Source organism: Eimeria necatrix, genomic scaffold (genome assembly GCF_000499385.1).
Source record: "Eimeria necatrix Houghton genomic scaffold, Enh_scaff881, whole genome shotgun sequence".
NCBI classification, from domain to species: domain Eukaryota; phylum Apicomplexa; class Conoidasida; order Eucoccidiorida; family Eimeriidae; genus Eimeria; species Eimeria necatrix.
This window is the reverse complement of record NW_013654683.1, coordinates 1-14,708: the sequence shown is the minus strand read 5'-3', so window position 1 is coordinate 14,708 and position 14,708 is coordinate 1. Positions and strand designations below refer to the sequence as shown.

The 14,708-nt window shown below is 57.4% G+C and overlaps 5 protein-coding genes across 5 annotated transcripts; 3 read left to right on the top strand and 2 right to left on the bottom strand.

The window, feature by feature from the left end:
* Window positions 1-99: 99 nt before the first annotated feature.
* ENH_00080880 (hypothetical protein, conserved) lies at window positions 100-1,201 on the bottom strand (the record flags this gene model as incomplete). Its single annotated transcript, XM_013583289.1, has 3 exons — window positions 100-205; window positions 343-647; window positions 1,130-1,201. Coding segments are annotated over 3 exons (483 nt in total), but the record flags the coding sequence as incomplete, so codon positions are not given.
* Window positions 1,202-6,312: 5,111 nt separating this feature from the next.
* ENH_00080870 (hypothetical protein, conserved) lies at window positions 6,313-7,845 on the top strand (the record flags this gene model as incomplete). The annotated part of the gene is made up of 1 exon (XM_013583288.1): window positions 6,313-7,845. One exon carries the CDS (start codon window positions 6,313-6,315, stop codon window positions 7,843-7,845), a length of 1,533 nt encoding a protein of 510 aa, XP_013438742.1.
* Window positions 7,846-8,065: 220 nt separating this feature from the next.
* ENH_00080860 (hypothetical protein, conserved) lies at window positions 8,066-9,629 on the top strand (the record flags this gene model as incomplete). The annotated part of the gene is made up of 2 exons (XM_013583287.1): window positions 8,066-8,619; window positions 9,248-9,629. The coding sequence occupies 2 exons, from the start codon at window positions 8,066-8,068 to the stop codon at window positions 9,627-9,629; spliced, it is 936 nt and encodes a 311-aa protein (XP_013438741.1).
* Window positions 9,630-10,170: 541 nt separating this feature from the next.
* Window positions 10,171-11,607, bottom strand: ENH_00080850 (hypothetical protein, conserved; the record flags this gene model as incomplete). The annotated part of the gene is made up of 3 exons (XM_013583286.1): window positions 10,171-10,274; window positions 10,546-10,874; window positions 11,465-11,607. The coding sequence occupies 3 exons, from the start codon at window positions 11,605-11,607 to the stop codon at window positions 10,171-10,173; spliced, it is 576 nt and encodes a 191-aa protein (XP_013438740.1).
* Window positions 11,608-12,267: 660 nt separating this feature from the next.
* On the top strand, window positions 12,268-14,538 carry ENH_00080840 (hypothetical protein; the record flags this gene model as incomplete). Its single annotated transcript, XM_013583285.1, is given in 4 exon segments — window positions 12,268-13,132; window positions 13,831-13,880; window positions 13,885-14,068; window positions 14,336-14,538. Coding segments are annotated over 4 exon segments (1,302 nt in total).
* Window positions 14,539-14,708: the final 170 nt, after the last annotated feature.

The window sequence follows — 14,708 nt, the reverse complement described above, 5'->3', positions numbered from 1 at the left end:
CTCAGCAGCCTCCGCAGCAGCTCGCCACCCCACCCCCCGCCACCCCCCGCAGCAGCAGCAGCAGCAGCAGCAGCAGCAGCAGCAGCAGCAGCAGCGGACCATTTGCTGGGGCGCGGACCGCCCCTTCTTGGCAATGGCCACCTCAATGGCCTTCCCGTCCAACTCGAAGCCGTCCATCTTCTCCAAAGCCCTTTCTGCGTCTTCTCTGTGCCAAAACTCCACAAAGCCAAACCCCCGCGGCATTCGGCTGTGGTAGTCCAGCGGCAAGTACACGTCCTTCACCGACCCGTGAACAGCAAACGCGCTCCGCACAGCCTGCAGCACCCCACGACAAACTCCCACCCAATCAGGGACCCTCCGGCCTTCTGGGGGGCCCCAGGGGGCCCCCGGGGGCCCCGGGGGGCCCCAGGGGGCCCCAGAATGGCCTCAGGGGGCCCCAGAATGGCCTCAGGGGGCCCCAGAATGGCCTCAGGGGGCCCCAGAATGGCCTCAGGGGGCCCCAGAATGACCTCAGGGGGCCCCAGAATGACCTCAGAGGGCCCCAGGGGGACTTCGGGGGGCCCCAGGGGGACTTCGGGGGGCCCCAGGGGGACCTCGGGGGGCCCCAGGGGGACCCGGGGGGCCCCACCGGGGGCCCTGGAGGCCCCCTGGGGGCAGAGACATGTAGGGTGGTCGCAGGGGCAGCCACAGGGGTTGGTTTGGAGGCACTTATTTAGAAGTAGAGAGAGAGGGGTTTGGGGTGGAGAGATTGGGAGTTAGAGAGAATTATAGGGATTTAAGAGGCAGCTGAAGCAGCAGAGGGGCAGCAGCAAAAGCCAGAAGCACTGAGAGCAGCAGCAGCAGAGAAAGGGCACTGAGAGCAGCAAAATGATGGGCCTGAGACACGGAGAAAGCGGGAGACGCAGATAGGCCCGCCCAGGCAGAAGGCCGGGGGGCCCCCCGGGGGCCCCGGGGGCCCCCAAGGCCCAGCGGGAGGCCCCGAAGCACTTGTTAGGGTTTGCAGACAGAGAGGGGCAGGGGCTGCTGCTGCTGCTGCAGCAGCAGCAGCAGCAGCAGCAGGGGGGGGCCCGGGAGGGGCAGTGGGGGCCCCAGGGGAAGCCCCGGACAAGGCAAGCAGCAGCAGCATTACCTCGGGGCTCGTTTGGTAGCTGAGGTTTCTTACTAGCAGCGACATGCGCTGCTGGCCGTCGGATTCACTCATAGTGAAGAAAGAGGGGGGGGAGGAGCCAGGGCCATAAGGGTAGCAGCAGCTGCTGCAGCGGCTGCAGCTGCTGCTGTTGCTGTTGCTCAAACAGCAGCAGCACGCAAACTGGGCCAGAAGGACTGCCCAGAACTGCAGAAGAAAACCCTTTGGAGGAAAACAGCGCCGTCTAGGCCTATAGGGAGGCGCGGCCGGCGTTAGGTGCTGCGGCTGCCGTGGTGCCCGCCACTACAGTGGGTCTAGGACTTGGAGAGAAAAACGGAAAAAGTGAAAAATTGGCGATTTAGCGAAGAATTCTGCTTAAATAGTCACGCAATACGAAAGCTCCCCGAGCCTAGTGGCAACAAGGCACAGGCAGTAGCGGCTGGGGCTGGGTGAGACTGCGTGCATGGCGCAGGAACCCCATGGGGAGAACACCCCGCTCTCCTTATCTGCGGAAATTCCAAATGCATTAATAAGAAACAATTGCCGTTTTAAATGCAAAAAACAGGCCATTCACCATTAATTTGACCCGGCACCTAACGCACTACAGGCATGCATGTGAGGGGCTGTGGCACTCTGTCTGCGTCGAAACCTGGTTTTCTACTTCTTTTCGATATTCACAGGCAAATAGGGGTCAAGTTGCGCAGCAAAAAGATCCTAGATCGTTCAGTCAAGCAGCTGTTGGCCCCCACGCCTCCCGCGCTGCCGTGTGTAGCAGCTTCTTAGACCCCCCATGTGCCTATAGGAGTTCTGGTAACAAATGTTGGGTGCGTCTATTGTTTTGGTTTATTTTTTCGCAAGTTTGAGTTCCCTGAGGGCCGTTGACGGCTCCTGGCTAATGGTAATAAGGCCATTTGCTGCAGTTGCTGCCTAGGCAGTCCAGCAACCAGCACCAGTGCAGAGTTCAAAGTGCTGAAGAAGACATTCATGAAATAATTTGGCTTTAGGAAATACATTTTAAACTTTGTCTGAATTAAAATGCGCACATAAGGAGGCCCTCTGGAGCACAACTGCACAGAAAAGTGCCAGAGCCTGCAACCCTGTTTGCTGGCGTCAGTGGCTTCCAGCGAGTACAGTTTGTTTGGCACTTCGAGTGGTTCATCATTCGAAAGGCCAGAAAAGCCAATTTATGTATCCTGTAGCTGCTTACACTATGTTTAGGAGAACAAAAAGGGCAGTAGTTTGTGCATTGTGCCTACCTTAGAGGTTAATGAATCTTTCATATACTACGAGAACTAGAGTATGAATAACGCCTAAGTGCGCGTGCCAAGCAAAACTTATTGAAGTTGGAAACCAAAGAAAGCTGAGTTGAACTGTTTGTCGCACTTGGTTAGAAACGTGCTGTCAAGACTACGGGCAAGATATCAATCAGTTGAGTGCAAGACAGCAGAGTTGATGACAGATGTGGTAGTGCGCAACTGGAACGAACGTTGTGAAATTCGAGTCACAGAGTAATTGAGAACAGTTCGCACACACTCCAGAGGATATAATACTGGTGCAGCATAACCGGAGCTTTGCTAAGAGGAAGAGCCCGGCTTAGGTGTCCATCACGAGTGTCCGAATAAGAAGAAAAACAAAATGATAGTGTAACAAGAAGAACAAATGGCTTTGCTTCTTGATTCATTGGGTGCAAAGGACACTAACAAAACAACATTTCTGTGAAAGATTAACTGGCCGCAATTTGTTCGAAGTGAACTTAATTCAAACCGCTTCGGGGGTCCTCACCATTATACAGTTTTCGCTCCTTGCGGTGAAGCCAGGAAGATTTCTCCAGAATGCGTTGCATCATAAACATTAATATACTCCTGCTTGTTTTCGCAGGAGTTGTAAGGGGCTAACAATAACGAGAAAAAACCGCCCTGAAAAAAATAGAGCCATGAAGGAATTCTGTAATGAACTAAGAAGAGAAAGGCACGAAAGAGCGTTCCCGTTTATCCTCCAAACATCTTTCGGGGGCAGCCAAGACTAAGGGTTGGCATCAGTCGCTGGCCAGGTGCTAAGCAAGAGGACTCGAATTCGTGTCTGCATATTTGGGCATACAGAAAAGCGCAACGGCCACAAAAGCATTCAGAGTAATTGCGCCTAAATTCGCCACCTTTTGCAATGACCAGGTGATCGGCTACTCGATTCCCGTCTGAAACCTGCACTTGTCGCACCAAATCTGGGGCCTACGGACGAAGAAGCTGCACGATCTTCGTGCTACCGAAACTCTATAGACACGTAGCTTATCGTCGCTGCCAAGCAAAGCATAAAATGAAGAACAAAACTAACTAAGACCTTCTGAGCTCTCCCAATGTATAGCAATACGAAGTGGGACCTTTCCAGCTACTTCAACGTACTGAAGCTCCGGCCGTTGGAGTTTCCTTACTAGTCCTTTTAACAAAACACGCACTTTTCCATGTGCGATTTCTTCACGTAAGTATGCAATGTTCTTTTTCGTACAAACACTCCAAGGTAAAATGCGGGTTTTAAACCCTTAGCTGCCGGTCATCAGCAAGCTAGGCGGAATGACACGCACATGGCTTGCAGTACTGTTGAGTGTCTCAACCCCCACGGCATTTTAAAGTGTCAGTGCCAGTGAACAGCCCCAAATTCAAAATATTGAGAAGAGGTTATTATGCGTGTGATGTTCCCAGGCCAAAACGCTCGGCTTCCTCCAGCCTGCCATGTACGCTAACATAGCTTGGCGGCGATGAAGTGCTATGAGATTAGCTCAGTTGGACTTCTAAATGTTCCTTTGTCGTTACCTACCACTTAAAGGCACTGTTGACCTTTGAAAAGGGCTTAAACAAGATCTTTATGAGCCCGCATTTCGAAGGTTACATCTGCATTCCTTCTGTGTTTCCGTTTTCCTCAAACGTTTCTCCCTGAGCGCATTGGCGTTCGGCGCAGTGGAGCTCCAGAGCCTCTTGCCAGCCGCAACACCTGGGCCTGACTACAGTACACACCAGGCTTTATCAACTGAGGAATCAACTTCATTGCGAGTTTAATGTTTATGTTTGGCACATCAATCTACATATTCTGAATTATACAGCTTAAAGGGCCATCTCTGGGCTATGCTGTAGTGCTGCCCACAACATGTGGCATCCTACGCCATCGAGCACAGTTAGTGCCGCGAGCTTAAGTTTGGGTGGTCAGTTCAACTTCAAAATGGCCTGTATTTGCTTTGTAGGCTCTTTTGGTCTATGAGCTGGCCAATTCAACTTGCTCAAAGCCACTGTTCACAAGTCAGTCGGTGCTTTTGGTCACAAGCCTGTGTTACAAAAGGCGGCAGAAGATGCTGTGCAGCACGTGGCACTTTGGCTTCGCCTCTAACCAGCTACAAAAGACCAATGTAAAGAGAGCTCGCTGTATCCACAAACGACAAAACACAGGACATACTTCAAGGCTACGCTGTGCATTTCATTCAGCTTTTGACTCCGTTTGACTGCAATCCAATGCTATGAACAGAATTTTATATGAGCTGTCTTGTAACATCTTGTGCGCTGTTTGCCTCCTGAGCGCTCCAAACGAGGCCGGCCATCTGTTCACTGCTGCTCAACTCCCGTCAAAGCAGGGTGATCAGTAGTACTTCTGGATAACGTGCTCAATGAAGCGAAAACATCTTTGCTACGTGATTCAAAAGTAGCTGCATTTGGGATAGTTACAGTGGGAAATAAGCGTCCAGGATAGCCGTGGAAGCTTGCAGAGGGGAATATTCTAGGAACAACAAAAACAGGAAAAAGTTTCAAAGCAAAGACACCTCCCGATCGGCTCACTAACTAAAGTGATTATATCCACTTGAAGTGCTTTTGAAGACAAACTTTAAAGGCCTCGACGGCAACTTGCTGCTTCATTCTGGAAAGGCAGAGCTGGCCGTCCGCTAAATAAATCGTTACAGCAGTCGCCTCCAGCAATCGCCTCCAAGAGTATGCCTCTGGCAGCCATTGCATCCATAGCCAGCCACTTTTAAAAGTACAAAACTATTTTGAAAGGCGATACATTGGAGCAGAAGTGGCATAAGGAAAGGAAATAGTTGCGGATGCTTGTCTGCGTTTTGCAGAACACCGGAAGAATGTGACAGACTGTACTCGGTGAAACCCTTTGGGACATCATCTCCGCGCAGAGACAAGCGCTAAAACAATTTAAATGCTTTATTTAAAACCAACTCGGCACCTTTTAACTTGGGAAATGGCTGTGCGGGTTGAGCCCCCGACACTCTTCGAGTGGCTCTTCCTGAGGCTGCTCCCCTACACATCCGCCTTTAATTCGAACAGTTTACATTAATGACTTTCACCCCTCATTTTGCACGCAGTTTCTCAGGCAGCTTTCATAGTTAAGGGGGCCGCAGCATCTAAGCTCCCCTTGTAGCTGCAAGACTTGTCTACGGGCGCAGGCGGCTGAGGGTGCGCGAAGTGCCGTTTGCTGCAGGGCCTTTGGCCCGAAGTTTGTCAGTTTTTCTCTTGAACTAAAAACAGTGGAGGAAGCGAAGTGTGTGTTCACTTTTTAAGGACATATTAAAGCCGTGTGGTGCAGCTGCCGTGCTCTGCTGCGCTGCGAAACCTCCAGTGCCCGAAGGAAGCAGGATAATGCCGTAACCGGCGACTTCTTTATTCCAGCCTTTAAAGCAAACAGTTTAACGCTCCATTTTTAAGCCTTTGGCTGCAGCAGCAGCAGAAGCTACGGCGGCAGAAGCCGCAGCAGCCGCAGCAGCAGAAGCAGCAGCCGCTCCCCCATAGGGGCTCTGCGTCAACGGCGTGTGTGTGCAGAGCCTATCACTCCAAATTTTTTTCACAGCCTTCAAGAGGTAAACGCCTCGCCAGCTTTTTGTAAGGGGCTGTTTTGTGCCTCCGTCTTCGCTGCCTTCCAGAGGAGCAGCAGCAGCAGCGGCTGCTGTGGCTGCTGCTGCGTGTGCAGCTGGGGCTCTGCTCAGCCGCACCCTTGAGGGGATTCCAAGGAGCTCGTGCTATCGATTTGTGCGTTAGCAGCCTGAAGTGGCAGTCGTGTCCTTCGGTAGATTCTCTGCAGAGCCGCAGCAGCAGCAGCAGCAGCAGCAGCAGCCGCAGCCGCAGCAGCAGCAGCCTCCGCAGCAGCCGCAGCAGCCGCAGCAGCAGCTGCAGCAGCACCGCCAGTGCGCCCCCAAGTTCAACATGAAGAAGTGCGTGGGCCATTCTCAGGGCAATACTACTGCAGCGACTGGGCCCCCTGACCCTGGCTTTTCGCCGATTCCGTGCAGCGGCTCGGCCGCGGGCAGCAGCAGCAGCAGCAGCAGCAGCAGGCAGCAGCAAGGATATTTGGAGGCCTGCGCTGCGCCCTCGCTGTCTGAGTACAGAACAGCGGCCTTCGCTGCCCTGAGCGGACTCGTGAATTCGGCCTTAGCAGCAGGGGGAGCAGCAGCAGCAACAGCAGCAGCAGTGCCGCAGCGACTGGCGTCACTTGCTGCTTCGGCGGGCCAGTCTGCTGCTAGCGAGCCGGATCTGCACCCCGAGGAGAGTCAGCAGCAGCAGGAGCAGCAGCAGCACATCGACTTTGCTGCTCCTCTCCCCTGGCGCTGCCCCTTCCACGACTCGGGCCGCCGGCAGCGCTCGCCAGCAGCAGCAGCAGCAGCAGCAGCAGCAGCAGCAGGGGGCTTGCCCCGAGGAAGACACTTCCAGCGGGTGTCTGGCCCTGCTGCTGGCAGCAGAAACCGCAGCAGCAGCCGCAGAGGGCCTCAGCGGCGCCACCGCATATCGGGCTGGCGCGCTTGCCACTCGCGGCCCTACAGCAGGCCCCGGCAGCAGCAGCAGCAGCAGCAGCAGCAGCAGCAGCAGCAGCAGGGAAGCGGCCTGTGGTTCAGCGACTTCTCCCTCAATTTTGTGTGCCCTTTGTGCCTGGCCGCGTCGCTCTCAGCAGCAGCACGAGGCCGTGCGGTTGAAGGGGTAGACGCCTGTCTTGGCGCTCTGCAGCAGGAGCAGCAGCAGCAGCAGCAGCAGCAGCAGCAGCTGCAGCAGCTGCAGCAGAACTCCTCAGTGAGCGACGAGTCCGAGTGCGTCGCGGCAGCTGCCGAGGGGTCCCCTTTGCAGCCTCACTGCGGCCCTTCGTCGGCCGGCTTCGCGCTGCAGCAGGAGAAGGAGCAGCAGCAGCAGCAGCAGCAGCAGCAGCAGCAGCAGCGGCTTCTGGAGAGCCAACTGTACTGCAGCGAAGCCAGAGACGTGCAGCAGCAGCGGCAGCGGCGCCACAGGGCACTGGATGTGATTATTTCAGCTTTGCTGCCGCGGTCTTTGGGCAGCAAAGAGCCCCCGCGTGCTGCAGGCGTGGCAACAGCAGCAACAGCAGCAGCAGCAACAGCAGCAGCAGCAGCAGCAGAAGCAGACACGCCGAGCAGCCGCCGCGTGCACTTCGTGTCGTCTCTTCCGTCTCGCGCGCTGGCGCTGGCGGGCGCAGCAGCAGCAGCAGCCTCAGCAGCAGCAGCAGCAGCGGCGGCGGCGGCCCCGGCGACGCTGCGCCGCCGCCAGAGCAGCAGCAGCAGCAGCAGCAGCAGCAGCAGCAGCAGCTGCCTCGTCGAAAGCAGCGACGCCCCACACTACGCAGAGTACTTGGCCTTCCACGTCGAGAAGTGGCGAGAAGGTTCTTTTGACAGACTCGAAGTGGACACTGACGAGTTGCTGGTGGACCCGCTGCAGGCCCGCTGCACCATTATGTAGCAGCAGCAGCAGCAGCAGCAGCAGCAGCAGGGGGGCGGCAGCAGCAGCAAAAACGGCTGCAGCTGCAGCGCGCCCGTGGCCGAGCTAGCCCGCGGGTCTTCGTGGCTCTCTTTCGAGGCCGCCGCAGAGTCCTTCGCGAATTGTGCTGCAGCAAAGGCAGCAAACAGCAGCAGCAGCAGCAGCAGCAGCAGCAGCAGCAGCAGCAGGGCGAGTCAGCCTCATGGGCCGGACTTCTCGCTGGAAGGTCCGCAGGGGCCGCAGGAAGCCCCGGGGCCGCTCGTTAACTGCTGCTGCTGTTTTGCTGCAGAATGAGCAGCAGCAAAAGAAGAAGTACAACTTGCCCCCCACGGGCAGCCAGCTGAAGAAGAATGCTGAGCCCCGGCAGCAGCAGCAGCAGCAGCAGCAGCAGCAGCAGCAGCAGCAGGGAAGGCCCCGCAAGCAGCAGAAGCTGCAGCAGCAAAAACAGCAGCAGCAGCAGCAGCAGCAGCAGGCCGAGAAGCTCCCCAGAGGCATCCGGAGGAAGCTTCGTCTGATGCAGCAGAGAAAAGAATTGCAGGAGCAGCAGCAGCGGAAGCAGCAGCAGCAAGAGCAGCAGCAGCAAGAGCAGCAGCAAGAGCAAAAGCAGGAGCAGCAAGAGCAAGAGCAGCAACCGCAAAAGCAGCAGCAGCAAAAGCAGCAGCAGAAAAAACAGCAGCAGCAAAAGCAGCAGCAGCAAAAGCAGCAGCAAGCCAAAAGCAGCAGCAAATCATCAGACCGCTCGACGGCGGCAGCAGGGTAAGGCCAAGAAGAGCAGCAGCAGCGGGGCCAGCAGCACCAGCAAGCGCGGCGCCGGCACGAGCAGCAGCAGCAGCAAAGGCAGCAACAGCAGCAGCAGCAGCAGCAGCAGCAGCAGCAGGGACTGAGAAGAAAGCCCCGCTAATGCTGTGGAATGATGTGGTTGATGGGCCTCCAGACTTGCGGGCCTTCAAGCAGAAGTTCGAAGCTCTCAAGGCCAAGTCCAGCCGGTCAGTCTGCTGCAGCAACTTGCTGCTGCAGCAGCTCTTGCTGCTGCAGCAGCTCTTGCTGCTGCAGCAGCTCGTGCTGCTGTTGCTGTTGAGCAACTTTGGCTGCTGCTCCTGCTGCAGCTTCTGTTGCCTGTGCCTTCTTTGGCAGTGCTGCAGCTGCTTCCGCTGCAGCAGCTGTTGTTGCCTCTTCTGTTGTTACCTCTGCTTCTGCTGCTGCTGCTGCTTCTGCTGCTGCTGCTTCTGCTGCTGCTGCTGCTTCTGCTTGGAGAATCAGCAGCTCGTTTACCTCTGCTTCTGCTGCTGCTGCTGCTTCTGCTGCTGCTGCTTCTGCTGCTGCTGCTGCTTCTGCTTGGAGAATCAGCAGCTCGTGGCTTTCTGCATGCGAGTGGTCTCTGCAGCGCTAGGGCGACAAACACAAGAGTGGAAGCAGCAGCAGCAGCTCTTGCTGCAGAAGGGAAGGCCTCTTCGGAAGTGCAGCAGGAAGGTGCAGCAGCAGCAGCAGCTGCTGCTGCTCCCACCTATCAGCAGCAGGTGTTAGAGGCCTACCAGCTCGTGAAGAAGCGCCGCAGGGCGGCGGAGAAGGAGCAGCAGCTGCAGCAGCAGCAGCGGAAGAAGCTGCAGCAGGAGAGAGAGGACAGATACCGAAAGGGCCGCCGCTGGAAAGAAGCAGAGAGCAGCAGCAGCAGCAGCAGCAGCAGCAGCAAGCCCTGGTCCTTCGACAAGTCTCTTCTTTACAGGGACGACTGGGTTTTCAAGCACGGCAGAAACGACAGGGACTGACAGCTGCTGTTCAACTGATGGGGCTGCTGCTGCTACAGTCTTGCTGCTGCTGCTGCAGTCTTGCTGCTGCTGCTGCAGCCGCGGCTGCTGCTGCTGCAGCGTCTTGCCGGCGCCGCAGCCCCAACTGCTGCTGCTGCAGTTAATGCACCAGCAGCCAGAGCGAGGCGTGCTTTTTGAATCGGCGCATCGCACTGCAATCGTCAAAGTTTTGTTTCAGCAGCAGCAGCAGCAGCAGCAGCAGCAGCAGCAGCAGCAGCTAGCTGCTGCTGCGCAGGCGGCAAACAGCAGGGGAAAGGGCCTGTGCTGCAGTATCGCCCGGCCCTGGGGCCGCCGGGTCTTTGCTGGGCCCCGCAGCAGAGATTTCGGGGAAGACAGTAGAAGTCGAACATTTAAATAATTAGTCCGTATAAGCTGCTGCTGCTGCTTTGCTGCTGCTGCTGCTGCTGCTGCTGTGGGCGCTGCTGCTGCTGCTGCTACTTCTTCAGCTGCTGTTGCTACTGCTGCTAGTTCTTCAGCGGCTGCTGCTACTGCCGCTACTTCTCTAGCTGCTGGTACTTCTTTTGCTGCTGCAGCTTCTGCTGCTGCTGCTGCTTCTGTATCCTGCTGCTGCTGCTGCTCTGTGGCTGCTGCTGCGGTAATGGCTGACTGTACGCCGCAGCAGCAACGCCAAGCCACAGTTGCTCCCCGCCTGGGAACTTCGCGGGTCGCATGTTAGCTAGCTAGCTAGCTGGCTAGCTAGCTAGCCAAAAGTGGCCAGCTAGCCAGCTAGCCGAAGTAGCCAGTCAGCCAAACTAGCCTGCTAGCCAGCTAGCCAAACAACCAGCTAGCCAGCTAGCCAAAGGTAACGCAGCAGCAGCACTACCACCTTTTGCCTACACCCGTTGGGGGAGAGCTTTCTGGCTAGCTGCTTCAGTCGCTAGCCACACTTTGGGACTGGGGTTTCTGCTGCTGCTGTTGCTGCTGCTGCTGCTGCTGCTGTTGCTGCTGCTGGGTGCAATTTGTGCTGCACTTGTGTGAGCGCAGCTCACCGCTGCTGCCCCTGGCTCTGCATCAGCGTACCCAGGAAGGAGCAGCAGCAGCAGCAGCGTGCAGCTCCCGAGCTTGCTGCGTTTCTTTTTGTTTGCTGCTGCTGCTATTGCTGCTGCTGCTGCTGCTGCAGGCTCTCTGCTGCGCTGCTGCTGCACAATCGGCCCGGCTTGGCACCCCCGGAGTTGCTGGTTGCTGCGCAGCGAGGGCCCTGGGGCTCTGAGCCAGGCAGCAACTGCAGCAGCAGCAGCAGCTGCTGCTGCAGTTGCTGCCTGGCCACAGTGGGCTGGGGTGTAAAGAATTCCCCCAGAAGATACTTTTAGGGCTCTCGCTGCAGCAGGAGCTGCTGCTGCTGCGGCTTCTCCTGCTGCTAACTTCGTGAGGGCTAACGGCAGCGGGTGCCGCAGCAGCAGCAGCAGCAAACACACGCAACAGCAGCAGCAGCAAACACACGCAACAGCAGCAGCAGCAAACACACGCAACAGCAGTACCCCACGCGCAACAGCTGTTGCAAGCCGCAACAGCAGCAGCAGCAGCTGCACGCACCAGCTGCAGCAGCAGCAGGACGCACCAGCTGCAGAAGCAGCAACAAGCAACAGCGGCAGCAGCAACAAGCAACAGCGGCAGCAGCAACAGCAACAAGTAGCAGCAGCAGGAGCAGCAACAGCTAAAAGCACTAGCAGCAGCAGCAGCACCCAACAGCACTAGCCGCAGCAGCTACACCTAACAGCAGCAACACCAGCAGCAGCTGCTGCAGGGCTTAAGAGAAACAGCAGCAAGCCAATGCTGGCCGTGGGCCAAACCAGCGCTTCGGCATCTGCAGCGGAATGAAGTGCTGCACAAAGTCAGCCATTTTCTTCATGATTCCGCTGCAGCAGTTCATAATATTCGGATTTAACTGAATTAAAACAATTAAACTGTGCTTTACAGGATTTAGGATACTAGCAGGCATGGTGTGGCGATGCTGCACTGTGAAGGCAGCAAAGACTGCAGCGCACTGCGCAGGCAAACCAAGCCCAAGCCACGGCGGCGGGCAAACTTCTCTGCCAAATGCAAATGGAAAACATTTAAAATAATAAATAAAAAGCCAGGAGAAACCCGGGGAAGTCCCAGGCCCCGCAGAGCCACTGGTCACGTTCCGCTCGGCGCAGCGCCGGGGCCCCCAGCCGCTGCAGCGCCGGCTCTTGCTGCTGCTCTCCGTTCGTTTTCCCCTTTATAGAAAATTGGAATTGAGAAATAAATGCATTTCAAGGACTGAGGCAGAGGCACACAAGAGAGGAGCCTCTTGCCGAGCAGCGCAGCGAACGAGGGCCTCCGTGGGATACGACTCAAACGAGCTGCTGCTGCTGCTGCTGCTGCTGCTGCTGCAGTCCCAACATAGGGAAGATAGATTCGTTGCTGCTGCTGCGGGGGAGATATGGTACTCGGGCAGAGGGAGGAGGACCGAAATCCGCAGGGGCAACTGCTGCTGCTGTCTCGCTAGCGGCAGCAGCAGCAGCAGCAGCAGCAGCGCGGACTACACAGAAGCACAAACTGGGTCTTGCCGGCCCCCAGGCGCCCAGGGCTTACCCTAGCGTCAGCAGCAGCAGCAGCAGCAGCAGCTGGCGCTTCAATGCCCGGAGCAGAGGAGGGGGGCCCCCCTCAGGGGCCCCCTGAGGGGGCCCCTGCGGAGGGGCCCCCCGAGTCTGGGGGTGGCAGCAACAGCCCGTCTGGTGGAGAGGGCCCTGCAGGGTCAGCAGCAGCGGTGGCGCAGCAGCAAGAGGCGCAGCAGCTCCAAGGGCAAGGGTCCATGGAGCAGCAGCAGCAGCAGCAGCAGCAGCAGGAGCAGCAGCAGCAGCAGCAGCAGCAGCAGCAGCAGGAGCAGGAGCAGCAGCAGCAGCAGGAGCAGCAGCAGCAGCAGCAGCAGGAGCAGCAGCAGCAGCAGCAGGAGCCGCAGCGGCAGCCGAGCGGGTCTGCGCAGCAGCAAGGGGAGGGGAAGAGGCCCAGCAAAAGAGACAGCGATATAATGCGGTTTTCTTCCTGGAGTTTGCGCAGCAGCAGCAGCGGCTTGGCGGAGCAAATGAAGGCTTTGGGGGCGCGGGCGGAAGCCAGCAGCAGCAGCAGCAGAAGCAGCAGCAGCAGCAGCACGAGTCCCTTCGGCGTGGTGGTGGCTGGCTCTGGCCGTCTGCGTCTGATGCAGCGGGAAGACTCTCTGTCTGCGCAGGCCGCAGCAGCAGCAGCAGCAGTTGCTGCAGCAGCAGCGGGCGCCGCGCACTCCCCCCGCCGCCCGCAGCAGCAGCAGCAGCAGCAGCAGCAGCAGCAGCAGCGCGACGGCGCGGAGAGCGTGCGCAGCAGCAACGCCTCCCCCCGCCTCAGCGCTTCTCTCTTCGGCCATTCTGCTTCTTCTCTTTCTGTTGCAGAAGTTGCTGTTGCTCCTGGCCAAGAGGGTTTGGCGGAGATCTTTTGGAAGCCCGACGAGGGGGACTTCCTCGACTCGCGTCAGCCTAGGGTTTAGGGTTTAGGGTTTAGGGTTTAGGGTTTAGGGTTTAGGGTTTCCAACTTGGGGGTGGGGTCTAGGGTTTAGGGTTTAGCGTCAGTTGAGGCCTAGCGTTTAGGGTTTAGGGTTTAGGGTTTAGGGTTTAGGGTTTAGGGTTTGCGTTCAGAACTGAGCGGGTTTGGGCGCCGGCGGGCCCAGTTTGCCCTCTCAGGCAGCCAGGAAGAAAGCCTTTCAGTTGAAGTGAGTTTTGCTGCTGCAGCAAAAAGAACTTTTAAAGAAAAAAGGACTTTTAATCTTTAACACTCTTTTAGGGTTTTAGGGTTTAGGGTTTTATTTAAGTCCATTTTCGACACTTCGGCTTTCCAGTTTGCCCATAGTCGCATCCTGCGACGGACGCGAGGCGCAGAGGATGTGCTGCTGCTGCTGCTGTGCTGCTGCTGCTGCTGCTGCTGCTGCTGCTGCTGCTGCTGTGCTGCTGCTGCTGTGCTGCTGCTGCTGCTGCTGTGCTGCTGCTGCTGCTGCGCAGATGCCTGAGGCGCTGGTTCACGATATACGGGAAGCTGCCGGCACACTGCACCGCCCGCGTAGGTCTCGAACCCCGCTCAGGGTTTAGGGTTTAGGGTTTAGGGTTTAGCACTTAGGGTTTAGGGTTTAGGGTTTAGGGTTTGTTTTGCTTCGCTGTGCCTTCGCGCTGCGCAGACGCTGGAGGCCCTCGCTGGGATGAACCGGACGTTCTTGGGCGACATATATGAGGAGCTGCAGGAGGAGGTCAGCAAGAGAAGAGAGCAGCAGCAGCAGCAGCGGCAGCAGCAGCAGCAGCAGCAGCAGCAGCAGCAGCAGCAGCGGCAGGCCAGCGAACCCGAGGTCTATGAAATCCCCGGCATGCCGCCAGCGCCGCAGCCTTCGCGCGGCGCCGGCTACGATGCAGGAACAATAGGTGAGTGCTGCTGCAGTTGCTGCTGCTGCTGCACCTGTTGATGCCGTTGCTGCTGCTGTTGCTGCAGTTGCAGCTGCAGCTGTGGCTGCTGCTGCTGCTGCTGCTGCTACTGCTGCCGCTTAGAGCTCAAGTTACTGGGGCGGCTCTCACCGGTGCTGCAGCTGCCATGTCCGCAGCGGGTGAGCATCTGCTGACCCTGCTGCTGCTGCTGCACGTGCTGCTGCTGCTGCACGTGCTGCTGCTGCTGCTGCTGCTGCTGCTGCGCAGACGCTGGATCCGAAGCCTTGCTGATGGAAGTGTCTTTTGAAGCGCCCGACCTCGACTTGGCTTTTGAGCGCTTCGCTGGGGCGCAGCTCTCACGTATGGCGACTTGCTGCTGCTGCTGCTGCTGCTGCTGCTGTTGCTGCTGCTGTTGCTGCTGCATGTTGCTGTTCCCGCAGCAGTTGCTGCCGCTGCTCGCTGGCCTTTAGAAAGGGACTTTCTGAGCCGACAGAAATATGCGCACAGCGATGGCTAGCTGCAAGCTAGCTGAACAGGCGGCTAGCTAGCCAGCCGCTAGCTAGCCACTAGCTAGCTGGCAGCTAGCTACCTGTGCGATAGCTAGCAGCTAGCTAGAAGCTAGCCAGCAACCAGCGAGCTA